Source organism: Zalophus californianus, chromosome 2 (genome assembly GCF_009762305.2).
Source record: "Zalophus californianus isolate mZalCal1 chromosome 2, mZalCal1.pri.v2, whole genome shotgun sequence".
Taxonomy (NCBI): Eukaryota; Metazoa; Chordata; class Mammalia; order Carnivora; family Otariidae; genus Zalophus; species Zalophus californianus.
In genome coordinates this window covers 56969891-56990094 of record NC_045596.1, presented here as the reverse complement: position 1 = coordinate 56990094, position 20204 = coordinate 56969891, and the positions used below count along the sequence as shown (strand labels likewise).

Here is a 20204-nt window from a genome sequence, read left to right as displayed (position 1 = left end):
AAATCATATGGTATTTGTCTTCCTCTGGCTGACTTCTTTCACTTAACATAATACTCTCTAGCTCCATCGTCATTGCAAATGGCAAGATTTCATTTTTTGGATGTCTGAGTAATACTCCATTATAGAGATATACTGCATCTGCTTTATCCATTCATTAGTTGATCATTCACTCCATTGTTCCATTGCTCTTAGTTGGACTTTTTTTTTTTTTTTTGCTATGAACCCTTGCATGATTCTACTTCATTAATACTTGAATAGATGATTCTTACAATCTCTTATTTTATATAATTTGGACACTTACTTTATCCTCCTACCTTGAGTTTTAAAAAGCCATCTAATGTCCGGGACTCTCACTTACTCAAATCTTTGTACTCCCTGTAACACCCAAAGAGTAAAAGAACAGGCACTTAATAATTATTTGAAGAGTTGAACAGAAGCACTTGACACTCATAAATGCATAAAGTTACTTTATTTTAAGTATACATTTAATTTTGAAAAATATAAATGCTAAAATATCTCATCTTCTTCATCTCTTAATTCCATAAAAGTCACAATAGAAAGCTTCATAAAACTGTAAAATACTATGTTATAGGAATTTTAGGTTTTATATTGGAAAAAATCATTAGTAATATATTGAAATGTTTTCTGTTCTTTATCATTTTGTTCCACCATGTTGATCTACTTCATTTAAAATAAAAAGATGCATCATTTCTCCAAAGTTAATAAAGACTTAAGAGAATAAAAATAAGAATATCTGAAAGTGCGTATTGATTCTGAAAAGTAAGGTGTACAGATATGTACCAGCCATGAAAATGGCTAAAAAGAGGCAACTATTCACTCTTTTCACATTGTAGGACTGGGACAAAGTTAACTTCTGGCTCTAAAAGTTTCACTGGATGACTTTAGCCCTGAGTTGCAATTATCTGCTTGGGAAACAGAATTCAGGATTTTTGTTATGTACCCATGGAGCACAGAGAAATGAGCTAAGAAATAGGCCATATCCAAATTGGTCAAAACACAACTTGACTGGTTAGCATATATCATACAACTTTTTTTATTTCAGGCTGCAATGAAGCTCAGTGAAATCATCATCTGAAAACTCCCAAGGCCCTTCGGACAGTCAAGGGCTGTAAAATATCATTTGTATTCAGCCACTTGGTGCCACTGGGCTTTATGCTCATGCTGTGAAGAGTGGATGTGAAATATCATGGAATAAATAAGAAAATCTCAAGTTCCTGCACCAAAATCATTAAGTGGTATGAAAAGAATTGAAGAAAGCTTTGTCCCATCCCTGAACAATGTCAACCTCTGTAATACAACTCAAATGGTTTCGTTTTATTTTTAAAGGATAGTCAGCAGTCAATACATTTCAAGTACTTTAACACAGTTAAAAAACAAAAAACAAAAAACAAAAAACTCGGAAGACAATCGTTCTCTGTATTAAACAGCAATGTATAGCTGATAAAAGATTTACTCTGTGTGTGTTGGTGCATGTGCATAACATATACACGAACTGAATTACTGAGAGCAGATAATCACTTCTCCCACCACCCCTCATTTTTTGAGGTGGGGGCTGATCAGAGAGGGTTTTGTTTTTTGTTTTTGTACATCTTGAAGCCTCCATCGCCCACCCCCACTCCACCGCTTGACTGGAAGAAGAGGCAGGAACACCACTGCCTATGGCACAGAAAATAGTTCGGATTCCAAGTCACTGTCTCACACAGTAGAAAAGAGTGATCTTTATCAAGGAAAACAGCGTCTCCAAGAGATTTTCCTTTCAAATGCAAAACCAGAGGCCTTTATGCTCCTTTGATAAGGCCAACTCTTGGCCCCGTGATCTCTTCAACAGTCAGTTTGTACAATCACAGGACTTCTGCTTGGTATCTTGGGAGTTGCCCTTAGTCTTATACTCCTAACAACTTCAATATTTCATGTCTCTGTATTCGCACCAGGGAAAGATACTTGGTAAAAAAGAAAAAAAAAAATTCCCCATTGTATTGTATTCTGTGTGTCCAGTTTACATAGAAACTTCTCAGAAAATGAGTAAATTCAGTTAAAACACAGATGATTCGGTGGCTCTGTATGGACTGCGGGTTTTGTTTGCTTGTTTGGTAACTACTCCTGTTCCTCTGAAAGTAATGATTCTTTAAAAGCTTCCCTGGGTTCTGAAATATTGAAAGGGTTTGATATGAACTGTTACTTTTAGCAAACGGAAGGTACTGTTCTGCATTCATTTCATGAATTTCAACCTTTGGTCACAGAATATGGATCATAAGTGGAGGTGCAGATAGTCTTCAGATCTACTCAAAGGCTGAAATATTGAGTTAAGTTGCTTCAGGAGTTCTTTGAAAGAGATGGAGAGAGGCACAAATCCTCAAATACTTGATTCATGATCAGAAAAATAAAGTGTTACATCCAGGGCCTTCATAAAAGTGAACAAAAAGTGTCTTTAATTTAATAAGATCATACGTTAGGCTAAACTTATTATGTCTGACTCTTAGACATTTTATTGATGCTTCCCTTGGTAAAGAAAAAGCTTCTTATAGTTTCATATTAGAGTAATGAAAAAACTAGATAGTATAATCATTTTAAGGAGAGCTCTAAATACAAATGTGATGCCAGAACTTGGCATGTAAGCTTTTAACAAATACTATGTAATTTGCTGCTTCTTTTAATGAAAAAATTGCAGGTCATTTATGTCTAACTTGTATAAAGTTTAAACTTTTAAGATTATCAGATACTATAAAAGTAACAACTAATTCAGGGTAATAAAGTTTTTATAATCAAAATTTTAAGAGGACAGAATTATAATTTAATTAACGTAAGAATGAGTGGGAGTCACTAAGTGCATATTATGAAACCAAAATACATGGTTTCATCCTGCTTCTGGTACTCTTCCTAGTTAGATATATTTAGTTTAGATAGATCACAAATATGGTTCTATGAATCCAAAATTATGAATTCAATATTTAAAATGTTATTTTTAATGCAGATTCACAATACATAATGCAGTCTATTTAAAACATTACATTTAAATTACATGCTAAATTTGGTTAATAAAGGCCTAATTTTCTTTTTTCTAAATTTCAATATGGTACCTTGAAATACATGTACACACACACACACACATATATATATATATATTCTAGATGTCCCAATCATAAGGAATAATTGCCTTTCCATCCTAAAAACATGTGTGAGCATTGCTAAAATGTACGTGTGGATGTGTGTGTGTATATATGTACACACCTCTGCAGATCTATCTGCATTCCCATAAACACTGTATAGATAAGTAAATTGTCTATTAATATTCCTATGGACTTTGTATTGTAAATACGAGCTCTTGGATCCATGATGGTATCCGGCAATAAAATACATTTACCTTCATTTGTATAATAGTCAGTCTCTTAGACCTCTGATGGATTTTTCCTATGTGGTTTGGGTTTTATGAAAACTGACACAAGAGGCTGGATAACTTTGCCCATCGCCTACCTTCACTCTGTCTCTTTCCAACTTTGCACATATGTGCACCAGCCACACACAGAGTATGTACACAAACAAATATTTCAAAATGAAAACAATGTGTAACAATACTGTATAGGACATCGACATGGCAATACAATCAGCATCTATGCCTGGATATTACTATTATCAAGACATCAGTTATTCCCATTACACAGGAGCTTCTCCCTTCTCCCTCAATCTCTTCATAGCACAGTAAGTTTCTTTTAAAGAAAGGGAAAAATGGATGCTTAGAAACATGGTGTTTTTAATCTGATCCAGCCCTCTGGCTTACCTTAGAGGTTGTGTATTTGTGTGTGTGTATGTGTGTGTAAAAATCACATTATATACAATACAATTTTTACAGAAAGCCTGGCAGCTACAAATAAGAGGTAGAACTACTCAAAACTATGTTTCCTGCTGCAGGAAAAAATTCATTTTCTTTACAGTAATTAAAAAAAAGTTTAAAAAATTGACAAAAAATGAGTTGCAGGTTAGGCCCCATAATTTAAACAACAAAATCTACGAAGAAAATATTCTTCAATGTACTCAACAGATAAGTTCATTAAAGGGTTAAAAAAAGTTGCATAGGAAAAAGGGATATTCTAGCACTTGCTACAATGATGGCAATAGTTTCTCTACAGGGAGTAAAGTACCTTGAGTTTTTCTTCTTCTGATAACTCTAAGATGAGGGCTTACAAGCAAGAGCAAATTAGCATAGCAGCACTTTTTCCAGTCCTGGAGAGCTCTATAAGCAAGGGGGGGCTCTGCCTGGGGGCCCCGGGTTCTTCTGCCCCACGGACACACAAGCTGTAAGCGCAGCTCCAAAGCTAAAGTTGTAAGTTCCTTCAATGTTTTAATCAAAGGTGTTACAAAAGCCTTAATACTTTTGCCCTCTGCTCAGTAAAGGGAAAGCACAGGGTCTGTGCGTGTCTTGAGTGACAAAGGAATTTGGATGTCAGAGGACACATCTGAAAAAAAAAAAAAGAAGAGGGGATTCTTCAGATGTTTTTAAGGAACGGTGCACTACTGTCTTGATTCTACCTATGCAAGAGAGAAGCAGAGTGAGTGCTAGATTATTTGGCCAAGGACCAAAAACCAAAACAAAACAAGAATTAAAAAATAAACAACTAGACAAAACCCAAGAACATTAACAACAAAAACTGTCCATTTGAAGAAAGACAAACAGGTTACAATGTAGTTTCTGTTCCCTTGCTCCTCCAGAAATAATCATTGTCTTCAGGCTCAAGTTCTATCCTAATGTGAGGCACAACTTTTACTGGAGTTCTAGGAGGACTAGAGAAAAAAGAAGAAAAAAGAAATAGTAAGTAAATCGGATTCCCTTTATCATCTGTCAAATGTATGTGCATTGTGCAGAAGCTGAACATGTTCTCTGTTCTCTTTACTTACCTACTCTCTCCTTATTAAAAACATTTTTTTTATTGTTTTAAAGATTTTATTTTATTTTGACAGAGAGAGACACAGCGAGAGAGGGAAGACAAGCAGGGGGAATGGGCGGGAGAAGCAGACTTGCCGCAGAGCAGGGAGCCTGACGCGGGGCTCGATCCCAGGACCCTGACATCATGACCTGAGCCGAAGGCAGGCGCTTAGCCGACTGAGCCACCCAGGTACCCCCAAAACAAACATTTTTTTAAATGGGATGAAGGTACAAAAGAGTCAAGAGATTCAAGTAGAAAATTTCATAAACCTTCACACTTAGATTAAAAACAAAAATCACAAAAATCAAGAAAGAGGACTGACAGGTGGGTGATACTGTTAGAAATCAAAGGACAAATAGACCTACATGAAGAAAATGTCCCAAGATTTTGCTTTTTGGAAAATCGAGGAAGATCTGAAATGTCTAGAGCCGTGTTAAGATTAGGGAAGGAAACTACTGGTGAGCTGCCAGAAAACAGCGGTTATCCCTTAAATCAGAGATGATATGGAAATGATAAAAGCAAACATTGATCCTGGGCTTTACCTTAACGATACTGAATGTGTCCATTACTTCTAAGTATAGCAGGTCTCTTAGAATACTTTCTACATAAAACCTGGGGTGAGGTTTGGGGATTGGGCAATTGATTCAAGATAGTTTGTAGACAGGAAGGAAAACAAGGCGTTCTGCCAATAATCCGCCATGGACTACATTTCTGTGGGGTAATCATCCCACAGAACAACATAAAACATGGAGTTGTCCTTTACCTTGGCATACCGAGTGACTGAAGGAAAGGAATTTTATCAGCATGATGTGTGGCGTTCAAGGAATGTTGGTGATCTTTCTCCTGGAAAAGAAAAATTTCTTTAAATCATGAACAGTACCCTTCGGTAACGTATAAAATTAGAGTAAAAATAAAAATCTTTGTAAAAATTGATGCATTATAATTGGAAAGAGAGTGGCAAATTTAGACAATTTCTTTTTTCTTTTTTTTTAAGATTTTATTTATTTATTTGAGAGAGAAAGAGAGAGTGAGAGAGGGAGAGTATGCGCAAGCAGAGGAAGGAGCAGAGGGAGAAAGACAAGCAGACACCACGCTGAGTGAGGAGCTGGGCTTGATCTCATGACCCTGAAATCATGACCTGAACCAAAATCAAGTCAGATGCTCAACGAACTGAGCCACCCAGGTACCCCTAGACAATTTCAAGAGACATAGTATTGAGCTAAGAAACTAAGTTAGGTGACCAAGATAAAAATCTGTTAGTTTCATTTCCCCTAGGTATTCTGGGATGGACCACTGTTGTTTTCTTCCATGAAGGGGTAGGAGGCCAATCAATTTTAGAGCATCTACTTAATGTCTTAAGCCTTGCCCTTGGATTTCCTTTCATCTTCAGCATCCACAGTTTTGTCCTGCTGTTATTCATGTGGGAGAAAAAGATTGTGAGGAACTTAATTATCAGGCACCTCTACTATTAATTTTGTTCTTTCATGGCTTATAAAAGATTAATATGACATTAGAAAAGATTTCAGTTAGAATGACCGAAGATATTTTGCTTAAGTAAATTTCTAATATCATATCAATTTTCCATGTATCCCTCTAATGGGTTTTTGAGAGAATGAGTAACAACTAGCACTAAATAATTGATTTGACATAAACTATTTCCATGAATTCTAGCTGGTGGTGCTTTATTTTTTATTTTTGAAGCAGCCTTTAAACTGTACCTAGAAAGGCTGTAACAGGTCATGATGCCAACAGAAGACATATGTGCTGTGTCCCTTTCACAGTTTCATTTTGCTATTAATGCTCTGGCATTAATAAAATGAAAACTGAAGCCAGGATATGGTTTGAGGAGCTTGAATTCAGAAAAGGAATATTAACCAAATCCTGCCGATAGGACTGAAAAGAAATTAGCCTCAGTTACAAGTTATAGGTTACGGACTGGACACCAAAGCGAGACTGTTCTCTAAACCCAGTGTGGCAGCCAGCCTCCAAGGTGACCCCTGCTGTGCCCTGAGCCTCCCGGTATTCATGTCCTCGTGTAATTCCTCCCCATTTTGTACCAGGGTTGGTCTGTGTGGGACCAACAGAACATGGCAAAAGTGATGGCACGTCACTTCTGAGATTCAGTGATAAAAGACTGCAGTTTCTGTCTTGGTTTCTCTCTCCATTCTCACTGGCACTGGGGGCAGGCAACTATATGATGGGCAGCCCCACGGAGGTGCCCAGGGGCCGGGGAACTGAAACTTCCTGCCAACTGCCTTCCACGTGAACTTAGAAGCAGATCCCAGTTCCTGTTGTCTTCAAGTTTGGCCCCAGCCAAAAGCTTGTCTACAATCTCACGAGAGACCCAGAGACAGAACCACCTAAATCCTCTGTTCCTACATTCCTGAATGTCGGGAATGTTATAAGGAAGTACTTGTTTGTTGTTTTAAGTTGCTAAATTCTGTGGTAATTTGTTCCATAGCAACAGAAAACTAATATACCCATTTTTCATAAATAGTCATTCATTCCAAACTTCTCTTGGTAACCTCTTACTGAAGTCAAAGTGGCATTGTCAAATGGAAATAAAAGTGTCTCAACTGTCTTTTTCCCCCTTAATAGGTCAGTAGACTTTGAAGTGCATCTGGATCTAAAAGAAGATATTTTCTTCAAATGACACCCCAAAGTGAAAGTAGTTTGGAAGCAATTGCTACTTGCTATTGGAAAAGCTTGAGATATTCACTAATGTTACTAGAGCGGTTGTCCCCTTTTTCAAGTGGCCTGTTACCCCAATTACAGAAGAAAAGATGATGTGTCAGAAATCATTACACCTTAGCCACCAACCTATTACCCCAAAAGACCAGTCCAGTTAAAAAGGTGTTTTTGAAATAGCAGAAAAGGAATAAGGAAATTAGGAAGAAACGGCATATATCTTATAAGTAATACCTAAAAAATTGTATTAATATTTTATGATCACTAATTTAATTGAAAATAACAATTATTCCAAATGCTCAGTATGAACAATTGATTCACTGATGATTTAGATGCAATTTCTCTCTGAGCTCATTTGGTCCTTGGCTAAAGCCTAAGGAAGACAAACAGTAACAGACAGTGATGTAGTACTACAGGCTGCAATTCTAAATACCAGCGGAAAAAAAATGAAAAATCAATTAAAAATACAGCTATGAGTTTAGCAATTGAAAGAAACTGGTGATGATGTGTGGATCAGAGAAAAGACTACCAAACAAAAACTTAATAGGTTATGGATAAAAGGAAAGAGAATGAAGCTCAAGGAATGTAAAACTGAAGTTTTATAGTAAGTAAGTGTGAATCTTCACATAGAAAAACAGAAAATAGAGGGAAAGTTAATGTAAATGATAATTCTAAAGTTTCTTCTCTGCAAGTGCAAATCATATTTGAGCAGACACGCAAGAGGTTAGTTCTACTCACTGTCGGAAGGTTTGCTATCACTTAGGAAAGGTTGCTGTTCCATGATGTCCATTGGAATTTTAATACTTGGAACTTTTTCTGAGTATGGGCAATCAGACTGTGAAAGAAATTTACAACAATTTTTAGAAAGTTTTTACTATACAGCCCTCCCTCTCTCCCAGTATTGATCAAGCCTATCATATTAGCACTTACATTGTCTAAGGAGAAAAGACTTTGACATAATCATTTTTACTTGCTAACTTTTCAAATTCTACACAATTTTTCTCATGTTTGTTTTCCTCTCTTCTGAGTTAATGGGATAAAGTCAATTAAAACTAGAACCACACCAAAGAGAGATCACTGTAAATTAAAACAACTGTAAAGCTTTCCATAAGCTAGATTCCCAATCCACAAATACTTATGGCTTTGTTGTAGGGTAAAGTAAATAATCTCAACGTGAAAGATTAAATTTAGTAAACTCCCTCAACTAGAACATGGTCTTAAAATTCTTGTTTCATTTATGCTTTCTGATTCCATGTCCAAGACTTCCCTTCCAAGACAGGTAGAAGACTAACATTCACTATCAAGGAGCCCTCGATGTATAGTTGAAAATAACCCCCCCCCCAATACTCCATCAAAACTACTTTAGAGTTAAAGGTTCATTTAAATTTGTTTATACCAAAAATATCTGAAAGCTTAGCAAAACATGAGAAAATAAACAAAAGGAAGGTACCTATGATTGTCAGGTAAGCAGAGAATCATAACCAAAATAAAATGATAAAATCAGGAAGCTATTCACGGGGCTGTTTGAAAAAACAGTCACCAAAGCCAAAACTATAACATATTTTCACAGGATTAACCCCTCCCTTTTTTAAGGAATTCATTATATTGAATACAAGTCTATGTTTGGACCGAAAAGATCAAATCCATTCCTTAACTGAAAGTACCAAAGAGATGCCCTTTAGCAGAAAGATGGGGGGGGAGGGGGGAAGAACCAGAGGTCAAAGAAAATAAAGAAAAAATAAACCTTAACATACAGACTACTATATACATTGAAAATTCTTTTAAGGTGAATCTGAAGAGGGTAATAGGCCACAGTATGATTTTAAAAGACTAAGATACTGCACTTAAATTGACCAAAAAAAAAAAGATGCCACAGGCACGGACCTTTATGAGAATGTCAAGAAGGACAAGTTTTAATCACAGTATTTCACACGTTTCTCCAAATAATAGCATTTATAGATGAACAGGTGGGAAGCTGATCCTTAACCATAGCCTACCAGCCAGATCCAAAAATGATTGAGTGGTTCAAAATACTGCCAAGCCATAATTTTCAATACATCTGTGCATAAAAGTTTTGTAGCTGCCATGCCCCTGTGTAGCTCTCTTTATCAATGGACCCCAGCACCCCTGATTACCAGGTGAATGCTAGGAGAGCCCCTAAATAATGAGCTCAACACAGAGAACTTATTACACATATGTATTCTAAATTGCCTGGTTGAGTTCACTAAGACAAATACACAAGCTTGTTTTTTGGCGAGGGCTGGGGGAAGAAGAGAAAGAGGAAAAGAAAAGAAACAAGTATCACACATTATCTTCAAGAAAACTGTTGGAAATACAGAGCTGGAAACGGTAAATACCATTAATAAAATAATAGAGTTGTTTAAATAAAATATGATTTATTGAAAATTGAAATAAAGAATTTGAAGGACTTCTCAGAAGCTCATCTGATCCAACTTTTGACACCAGAGAACACAAACTTAAAACATCTCAAAAGTTGGTATTTTATTATTTTTTTCTTAAAAACTATTAGAGATGAGGATTCTATAATATCAGTTCATATATTAGTAATATGTGATAAATTTTAAGTTTGGTGTCCATGTACATCAACTGGCATACTTGTTTTGAAAATTCAAGATGAAATATTACTTCAATTATGTATTTCAGGCATTCCTTTTTTCTTTTTTGTCTTGAGTGGTCTAGAAATTAATTTCAAATTTTGATTTCTAATCAATGTGTAAACATATCATTCTTTTTAACACTGCACCCTAATCTGTACTGCAATTTAAACACAATTTCTTTTTCCGTCATCACTGGAAACAGAAAATCTATACACCTGTTCTCATTGAAGATGGATGATGACAGTCACAAAAGCTCCCTCGGACTCTTTTCTCTTTAGCTAAATGTGCTTCATATATTTAGCCTCTTTTTATTGGATCAATTTATCTGAAATCCAATTTTGTCTGTTGCCTTCCTTCACTGCACTATTTCTAAATTCTCCACAAAGAATACAATCAGACAGCCTGACCAGCTGGAAATAACCAGACAGGCCTGGACTAGAGTTTTGGCTTTGCCACTATTGGCTGTGTACACTTAGAAAAATGACTTTACATTTTTCAGGCTACATTTTCTCCTGTAAAATAGGAACAAAAACATATACTGTAAAGAGCTGTTATGGCAAGTAAGGACGTGTATGCATGATCACTCAAGATGACATAGTACAGAGGAGACACCAAAACTTAACAATATCCCCACTTTAGAGCTGTATACCAGGGATGCAATTAGAATGTGGATACTGTGCTGTGTAAAATCCACAACAAATCTTCACACAGAAAATGTCATTTTGGTAGTCCTTTCAAAAGGCTACTGGGATAAATTGTGCGTGTGTGCGTGTGCATGTGCGTGCGTGCGTGCGTGTGTGTGAAATAATCCCAGCTGTTCTCCTAGTACTGATTACAGACCCCTACTGGAGCACCTGTGAAATGGTCTCCTAAAGAAAAACAAAAATGGGCAACAATTTTATTTCTCAACTTAATCACTCAATTGCAGGAGGATCATCTGGACTACAAAACTGCCTACTACAATTATGTATAAAGACCCTAAGCTCCAATTCCCTTTCCTTTTCATTGAAGGGTTACAGAGAGATCATCTTAAATCATGTCAAAGTTCAATGTGAGGATAAGTACAATAGAAGAGAACTGTGGTTGAGAGCCTACTCAAGTGGATACATAGATCACCGGAGGTGAGGTCACAGGTATTAGTCCACATCAGTCTTGAAATTACATATAACTGAGTTATTAGCTCATATTTAAATCCTGGATCATCAATAGCGAAACAAATACATTTTATAGCATTATGAAGCAAGTTTCCTTTTTATCTATGAGATGGGAGACTGGAGTTCTTTAGATGTGGTGGGCTTCTTTTGGAAGTCATTTTTATCGCTATTAGTATATTAATGGCTACAGAAAGACTTCAGAAAATATAAAAAACTAAGGAAAGAAAATAAAGGGCAAAGGAAAGTGAAGAATGACATGTAACCCAGCCAGGTGAACATTCTTGGAACTCAGCCATATCTCACATAAAGGATTATATGTATATAATATATATATTTCACATATATATATATATTTCACATATATATTTTTTTCACATTTATCTCTTTAGCTTTACTTTGGAATTTTGGAAAGTTCCTTACATCATCATTGTCACTGTCCAGACTTCCTTTCTTCTTTTTCTTTTTCTTCTCATCTTCCTTCTTTTTCTTGTCCTTTTCTGGAATGACATCATCGAGGAAGCTGAGGTCATGTTGGGAGAAGAGGTAGTCCATGCCTTTTCTGACAGCTACAAGTGCCAAGATCTAAAAGGATAAATATAGAAAGTATAAAAGAAACCATGTCAGATGAAGTCATGGTGAGCATTGATACTACTCTATCAAAGGCAGTAGAAACCTAGCTTGCATAAGGCTAGAATATGATAGAACTCATCTTGCTTATATGGATTTATATTACCTGGACCACAGACATTTTCTTTATGGGGAAAGTTGCGTCATAAAAGTCTTCAGTAAAACTTACTTTCTTCACTGAAATGTATGATCATGTTCACTTAGAATGTCAACACAAAAGGATTATTTTTTTTTAAGATTTTATTTATTTATTTGACAGACAGAGAGGGACAGTGAGAGAGGGAACACAAGCAGGGGGAGTGGGAGAGGGAGAAGCAGGTCTCTGGCTGAGCAGGGAGCCCGATGCGGGGCTCGATCCCAGGGCCCTGGGATCATGACCTGAGCTGAAGGCAGACGCTTAACGACTGAGCCACCCAGGCACCCACGAAAGGATTAGTTTTTAAACCATTTTCTTCCATGTCAGATTTTCAATAAAATGACTGAAAGTTTAAAGGGAAGAAACAGCCTGCATTTGATTTCTAATTATTCAAAATTAAAACATTACACAAGTTTTTGAAAATCAAGAAAATCTGTACAATGTACAGTATACTACAACATCTTCAAAGTACTAATAGTGAAGCAGTCCTTGAGTATGCTCAGATCATTTAATCTATGGGGCAACTTTAATCACTACTATGACCAGAAAACTTACAGTGTGTCAGAGGCTGTGCTAAACTCTTAGGCAGGATTTTCTCATTTATTCCCACCACAAACTCAAAAAGTCAATATTATGATCTCCATCTTACAACTGAGGAAACTGAGGCCTAGAGACATAAGTAAGTCATCCAAGATCACAAAGCCAGGTAAGGAAAAAATACAAGGGCCCCAGCTGTCTGCCTCTAAAATCAGTATTCTTAAAATATATATCTTTGATGCTATGAGTTGCCCTTGAACAGTAACTTCTAAAGGTACATTAAAGATGCCTTTGCTCAAGAGTAAAATTAGTAGGGTGCCTGGGTGGCTCAGTTGGTTAAGCGACTGCCTTCGGCTCAGGTCATGATCCTGGAGTCCCAGGATCAAGTCCCGCATCGGGCTCCCTGCTCAGCAGGGAGTCTGCTTCTCCCTCTGACCTTCCTCCCTCTCATGCTCTCTCTCTATCATTCTCTCTCAATAAATAAATAAATAAAATCTAAAAAAAAGAGTAAAATTAGTACACACTAGGATATATGAGAATCATGACTCTGTCTCAGATTAAACAGTTATGTTTATCCACATCATGCTCTCTATAGGTCCGTTTCTTCATCTCCTAGAGAAATTAACAACATCTGCCCTACTGATACACATTATTGTTTGGTGATCAAATAAAAGCTCTAGAAAGATAAAAAATAAAGTTATAAAGGGAATGCATTTTTTATTATTATTAAGCACAAGCAGTAAGTGATTTACTGGACTAGTTCAAATTTATCCAGGTGTAACTTTGTTTTTCCTGTCTTTAGCAAAACTAATAGGTAGACTATACCAACAGGCAAATGGGAGTCATTTCTCATACTCATTGTGTTTTCCAGTAAGCTAACAGAGTTTAAGAAAAAAAAGGGGGGGGCGGATATAAGGGACCATCATGAAAAAAATATGACTCTACAAGTATCACTAGTATTTTATGGCAAAAAAAATTACAAACAACAAATACACATGAGATAAAATAATAACTCTGGCTAAGAGTAAGAGGATTTTTATAAAAAAAAAATAAAATATGTCTGTGTATGAGAATTGTGTTTCCAAAGTTGTGGGAGAGACAGATCAGACCTGAGGCTAGCTTGGTGACTTGCTTCAAGTATACGCGTGTGCATTTTCTTGCAAGAAATGGAAAATTATAGTAAAGTATAAAATTTAATGATAAAGTCGAATGCAGGGCTACCATTTCCTTTTCTCCTTCTTTCACTTGTACTTCCAAGTGCAATGTTAAGTTATTTTACCTTGCTTCTCATCATATCATGGCAAGGACTGAGAGCCCAGACTTATCCTTAAACTTAGCAAGAACTTCAAAAACTGCACTTTTCACTCCATTTCTTCAAATTCACTTGTTTTCTTATTACCTGGACTGTAATGTGAAGTACTTTATTATTTAGATTGATTCTATTGTACAATATTTTAAAAATAACTCATGTGTACTGGTGTCTACTAGATGTCAGGCATTGTGCTCTATACTTAATATTTATCATTGTTGCTCAGAATGACAGTACTAAAGCCATGCCCATTTTACTAAGTTCATGGCAGCTCATGGAGGTTCCCCGACCAGAAGAAACCAGTGTTGGTATCTGAACTCAGCTGAGTTTGACACTAAAGTCCAGCATAGATGACCACAGACATAGGAACCTTAAATAACAATTGATCAAATCAAAATTATTTGGCCAAAGCTGGAAAAAATGAGAACCACACAGAAAAGACATGTGTGTCTTCTATATTATAATAACAAATGACACTGCTATGACTTCATGGGGAGGTTCAATTAAAGGAATCCTTACCATGACTGGAAAGATGATAGCAGCCACGGTTGACTTGAGGATCCAGAGCAGGGCTAGACACAGCACCTGCAGGAAGGTGAACAGGTGGACCCTGCGCAGGGGGACATGGCGCAGGTAGATAAAGTCTGGCTGGTGCTTCAGGGGCATCAGCAGCAGCTTCAGACGATCCATGAACTGGGGAGGAAAGGAGATGAGGGTACCATCATATTACTTCAAGAGCAGATACACAGAGTCATTTCCACAATGCCTAACCAACGACTAGTGATTTATATATTCTATAATTTAGGCAAGCAGTGTCCTTTTCAGAGGACCCTGGTCAGGGAATACAGAAATTTAGTCCAGCACAGTAAGACATGATAGGAATCTTCCAATATTGTTACTTTGCAGGAATGTTATGCAGATATAGGAGACAAAGTGGCCACCAAAGAATAAAGTCACAAAGCCAAATATAAATTCTAGATGCTCATCTCTTACTTTCTATTTTTACTATCTGAGTCTCCAGAGAGAGAATCTTGTGACTATTTTTGTAATGAAGGAAGACATCTAACTCATGTATCTTACTCTGCCTCAGTCACCTTACCTGAAAGAAGAAAAGATGCTACTATGCATCTTAGACATTTCGGGATGTTTCAAGGATATAAAGGAAGTTTCCAACTTGAAAATGGGAATGCACTGGTATTTTCATAAATTCCACATTATTTATCTATGGCATAACTTAACTAATAACATTCAGCAATTCATTACCATTCTTTTCAAAGAAAAGCCATAGGACTATGATAGTGAGTTTCAGAGTGTCAACAACTAGACATTGGAATCTAGGAGAGGCTATCACAATGTTGCACAGAAACAGGTACTACACGGGCCTCCGAGCACCTATGTGCCAGGTGCTGTGTCTCAAAGATTAACTGTTGAGTTGCCATGGATGATGGTGAGAAGGATGATATTTAGGTACCTCCGAGAGGATCTCTCAAGTGAAAGATACTCAGTAAATAGCTGCTGAATTCAATTATTAGGTAGTAAGACTCTGACATAATATTTCTACTTTCTTTCCGGAGGAAAGGGGGAAGTGTGCAAATAAACTAGACTATCACAGACAAGCTTCTTGGAAGCTATTTCCTATGTAACAAACTTACTTTCTCTGCCTACGCCTACTTTTGACTGGAGGGGACCTTGCTGTTTATAAAGACTGGGTTACAAAATTTCTTGCTAAATCAAATCTCCCAAAAGAGGGAGAATCAAGAGAAAAGTAAAGAGAAAAGGCAAGAGGGACAACAGCACTGCAGAATTTGAGAAATCCACGGGCTGTGCCTTTAGCAAAAGATTTTTTTTCCCCATCACTGTGAAATTGTTGATTTTTTGCCTTCTATTTAATTTAATAAACATGTACTGAGCTCCAACTATCAGTTAAGCACCTAGAACATATAAAAATCAAACTTCTGATCTAGACTGACCTATTAGGGGCAAAAAGAAAAAAAAAGAAGAAGAACTATTAGTTTGGGAGCCATATTAGTTCCATATTTTTCCATTTAGGGGAAAAAAGAATATTTACAAAGCCAGGTACTTGCCCAAAAGTTTCATAGGCACAAATAAACTCCCATTCACATTCAACTAGTCCAATCTACGAAGGACCATCTTGTATTTTGTGACAAATATCCCAATGGTGAAGAACTCTACCCAGAGGGGACCTAAAAAAGGGAAAAATAAAACAGGCTTTTCTGTTTTGGGGGGGTCAGGCCAACTGCCCAGCTCTATCTGACTCTAAAACCAAATTAATCTAAATTCAATAAATGAAAGCAAGGACTATTATGAAGGGGTTTAAATAAATTCTTATGATGTTCACAGAACATGCAGTCTTTTCCCATTAAAACATTAGTAAGTGCTAAATAAGGCTACAATTAACAAGGTGCCAGAAAGCAGCAGAAGTACTTCCAGTCTCCCGGTGCCAATTAAATTAAACCTCAATTGAAAGACAAAGTCCCTTACAGAGTTTTCTCCAGTGATTTTTTTTTTTTTTTAAAGGGGCCAGTTTTACCCAAATTGTGAATAGCTGAAGTTTTGGACAAAAGTAGCACTAAACCGCATTGACTTTATTCTTTTATTGATGCAAAACTTTTGCTCATTTATCTCAGCCATGTGAAAAGCGAATCAAATAATAGCCTATTCTTAGTATGGTTTAAAGGCAGATGGATAAATGGTATCTTGAGGAGCACACCGAAAGGGTTCAATTTCCTTCTTGAGATGAAGGAAGGAAGGAGGGAAGGAAAGAGAGAAGGAAGGAGGGAAGGGAGGAGGGAGGAAGACAGGTCACAGCTCTCTCACTTCCCCAGTTAAATGACCTTTAACAGCTTATTTCAAGAATGGGTACCTATGGTAACATTTGTTAGCACAAATTAATTCTGTTAATTAAGTCAGAAATAAGAAGCAGTTGTATGGCAGAGAAAGTCGGAAACAAATGCATTTTATCTATCATCTATCTACCTACCTACCTACCTACCTACCTACCTACCTATCTAACATATAGTGCAATATTCTTTTCGGTATACAATGTAATGATTCAACAATTCTATATACTACTCAGTGTTCATCATGATAAGTACACTCTTAATCCCCTTTCTCTATTTCACCCATCCCCCCACCTCCCTCCCCTCTGGCAACCACCAGTTTGTTTTCTGTACATACACACATTTTAAAAATTCAGCAGTTAATAAGTAGCACTTCTCATCAAAGATCTGTTACTGGACTACTCTTACTACTAGAAGAAAACACAACTATACTTAGATTGCTATGGAAAACTTACTTGCACACCATTAAGGGATGCTACCCCCATATACAGGAATACACCATAGAGTACAGGCATGGGAATAAACTAGAAAGAAAAAAAAAATGGAGAAAGATTAAAAAATAATAATAATAAAAACAGTAATGAAGAAGGATAGTTTAAATAAAGGCCAAATCTGAAACTAAAAGATAGGACATAATAATATAGTGACCTCTAATTAGTGTACTCGTCATTGACGAAACTTCTAAACTCTATACTAGAAATACGTGGAGGGAGACTTTCAACTTTCATTTGATGCCCGTTGGCATTTTTTTTTAAACAATCAGCATGCATGACCTCAAAAATAATTTTTTTAAATGGGAAAAAAAAATGTTTCCCTTTCCCCTTAAAACGAATGATTATGTAAACCAGATGTTTGCATGAAATGTGAGGTAGAAAGAGAGATAGACAGTGGTTGCTTCACTCCTGAGACCAAGTTCCTTTCCAACAGTCTGTTGATTTTTTCCTTAATAATTTTTGCCAAATGATCTATCAGTTTGGTGTGTAAATGCCTCTTTCAATTAAGCAAACATCAAACGGCTGTCCCCTTTCTTCCTCTCAGGAATATTAAGAGGACTAACTAATGAGAACACTGCTTGAAAGGAGCATTGAGCATACGGAAGCAATTAATTATACACATGTAGTAATACACATCTTTAAAGAGTGAATTAATACATTTTCAGGCATTAATTAGCAAGAGTCTTTTACAATAATACAAAGTGTTTTAACAATAGGAAGTTCCAATTTGATGTTCCTTAAGTTTTATCTATTCCTAGACCTTTGAAATGTCCTTAGTACTGTAGAAACTAAGCAACTCAAGGTTGATTCTGTTTCTAAGAAGTCTTCTATTTGAACAACAAAAGGTTCTCAAGCTTGGATTTTGAAAAGAAGTTCAAGTAATTTCGGTTTTCAAAAACCACAATCAATTAAGTTCAATCTTACTAAATCTACATAAAGGAGGCTTTGTAGCCAGGAAACAGTATGATTTCAGAGTAATTTTTAAAGAACTATGGCATGTATTAAATGGAACACAATTTCTATCAGTCTCCCCCTGGCATGACCTGAAACGGTTCTGCATCTGAGACCCTTTGGCCACTACTGTTGAGAATTAGTAAATTCAAAATACGTCACGACTATCTCCAATTGTTATCGGCTAGCTATAGGAATTGTTAAATTCATATGTAATACATATATTTATTTACATAAAACATCACACGCTCCTTCTAGAAAAAACTAGTAATTGTAACATAGCTAATTTGATCTTAAGTTCAGAAATAAATAAGTGACTTTGACTGCTGAAGGGGTCGGAGGGACAGTCTGAGTACTGGGGACTCCATGTGTGCTGTCATACCCCACAATCACCACAAAGAGGTGAGCACATCACATTCAAGCCACTTGAGGTCAAGCCACTTGAGTTCTGACACGTGCCTTTATTTCCTTTAGAATGTATATATTTCCTGTACAAACTGACCAAAAAAATAAATAAATAAATAACCAACAAAGAAACCACTTCACAGCTTTCACTCATTTTTTAAATTTTTAAAACATCTGTTACTGGCAAGGGCACTCCCACTTTTCTTTAATATATGATGATTCCTTTCATACATTCATTTCATTTCTAATTCCTTGGGAAGGAAAGAAAGGTGGAAGGGGAAAAGAGAAGTATAATTCTCTTATAGTTGGGCATGTAGTTAGAAATCCTGCAGTAGTTACTTTTTAATCTGAGTAAAGTGTTTTTTTCTGGCTTGAAAGAAAGTAATCACAAAGGTGATACTGAGCCTTACCTCCACCCCTCCCCTAAGTTTAGCTAAATATTTTCTCTAATGTAGTTCTAGGACCAGAGTGAAGGAAAGTTGTACCATGGTGCTGAGGTCTATTCTCTCTGAATTTATGTCAGATTTCACCAAATCTACCACAAAATAAAATCAGAAGGTACCCTTAACTCAGAATGGGGTATGGGTAGGAAAATAGCTTGAGAGATGATGATTTTTTAAAAAAAAAAATATTCTTTGGTGAAAAGGAAATAGCACATATAAGGAAGTCTATTGATTCAAATTTTGGGTCAACTTCACTGTGATACAAATGTCTTAAGAAATGCACCATTTTCTTTAAAATAGTGCAATGTTTCTCACTAAAAATCTTTCAGTTTGGAAACCTTGATGAAATGTGACAGAATTACTGGGTTAGAGGATGTTTTTTATTGGATTTGGTTCAATTACTGGGTTAGAGGATATTTTTTATTGGATTTGGTTCAGAGTCCTATCAAAAGTTCAATCCTTAAAAATTCATCACAATAGAATCATTCATCACAATAGAAATTTCCCAAAGGAAGAAAAAGAACAATGTTTTAAAAAGATGTGATCCCATTTTAAGTTAAACTAGTATAATATACATTGCATAGCAGATAGGCATTTTTATAAAACAAGACAGGAGAAACTAAAACACAAAAAACACAAGGTATACTAGGTTCATAGGCACTTGAGAATTGCCAAATTATAAAATTCTGCAAATAAAATTACATGATTAAACATAGCCAGGAAACCAAAAAGCCCAGTTATAAGTAAATATTACAATGCTTTTAATAAATATTAAAAATGAGAACGTTCAATGCTTGGCCCTACAACCAGACAGAAAAATTAAATTGAAGTCAATGAAGATTTTAGCATACTCAGATTATGTCAGCAAATTTTTCAAATTCTGGTGAATGTAGTTCTACTCTTTTTTTACTTAGCCCTCCCTTTGATTTTCTGATAGTGTTAGAATATTCCCATAAGAAAAAAAATGTGAAAGGGTAAATTTAATAAGAAAGGTATAGATGGTAGTTGTCCACAGTGCAGAATTCAGTGCAGGAGTGAGAC

At 36.1% G+C, this 20204-nt stretch overlaps 1 protein-coding gene across 8 annotated transcripts in view; it reads right to left on the bottom strand.

Moving 5' to 3' along the window:
- Positions 1-452: 452 nt before the first annotated feature.
- SLC4A4 (solute carrier family 4 member 4) overlaps positions 453-20204 on the bottom strand; it is a 340863-nt gene continuing 321111 nt past the window's right edge. For 6 of the 8 annotated variants that reach the window (XM_027598149.2, XM_027598150.1, XM_027598147.2 and 3 more), the window contains 6 exons: positions 17326-17394; positions 14529-14702; positions 11821-11982; positions 8367-8463; positions 5704-5783; positions 4662-4797 (listed from right to left, as the gene is read on the bottom strand). In XM_027598149.2, coding sequence (XP_027453950.1) covers positions 5740-5783; positions 8367-8463; positions 11821-11982; positions 14529-14702; positions 17326-17394 — 546 coding nt within the window. In that variant the 3' untranslated portion in view covers positions 4662-4797; positions 5704-5739. Of the gene's footprint in view, positions 4798-5703; positions 5784-8366; positions 8464-11820; positions 11983-14528; positions 14703-17325; positions 17395-20204 lie in introns of all 8 variants that reach the window. The other 2 variants (XM_027598153.2, XM_035726063.1) reach the window with 2 other exon arrangements.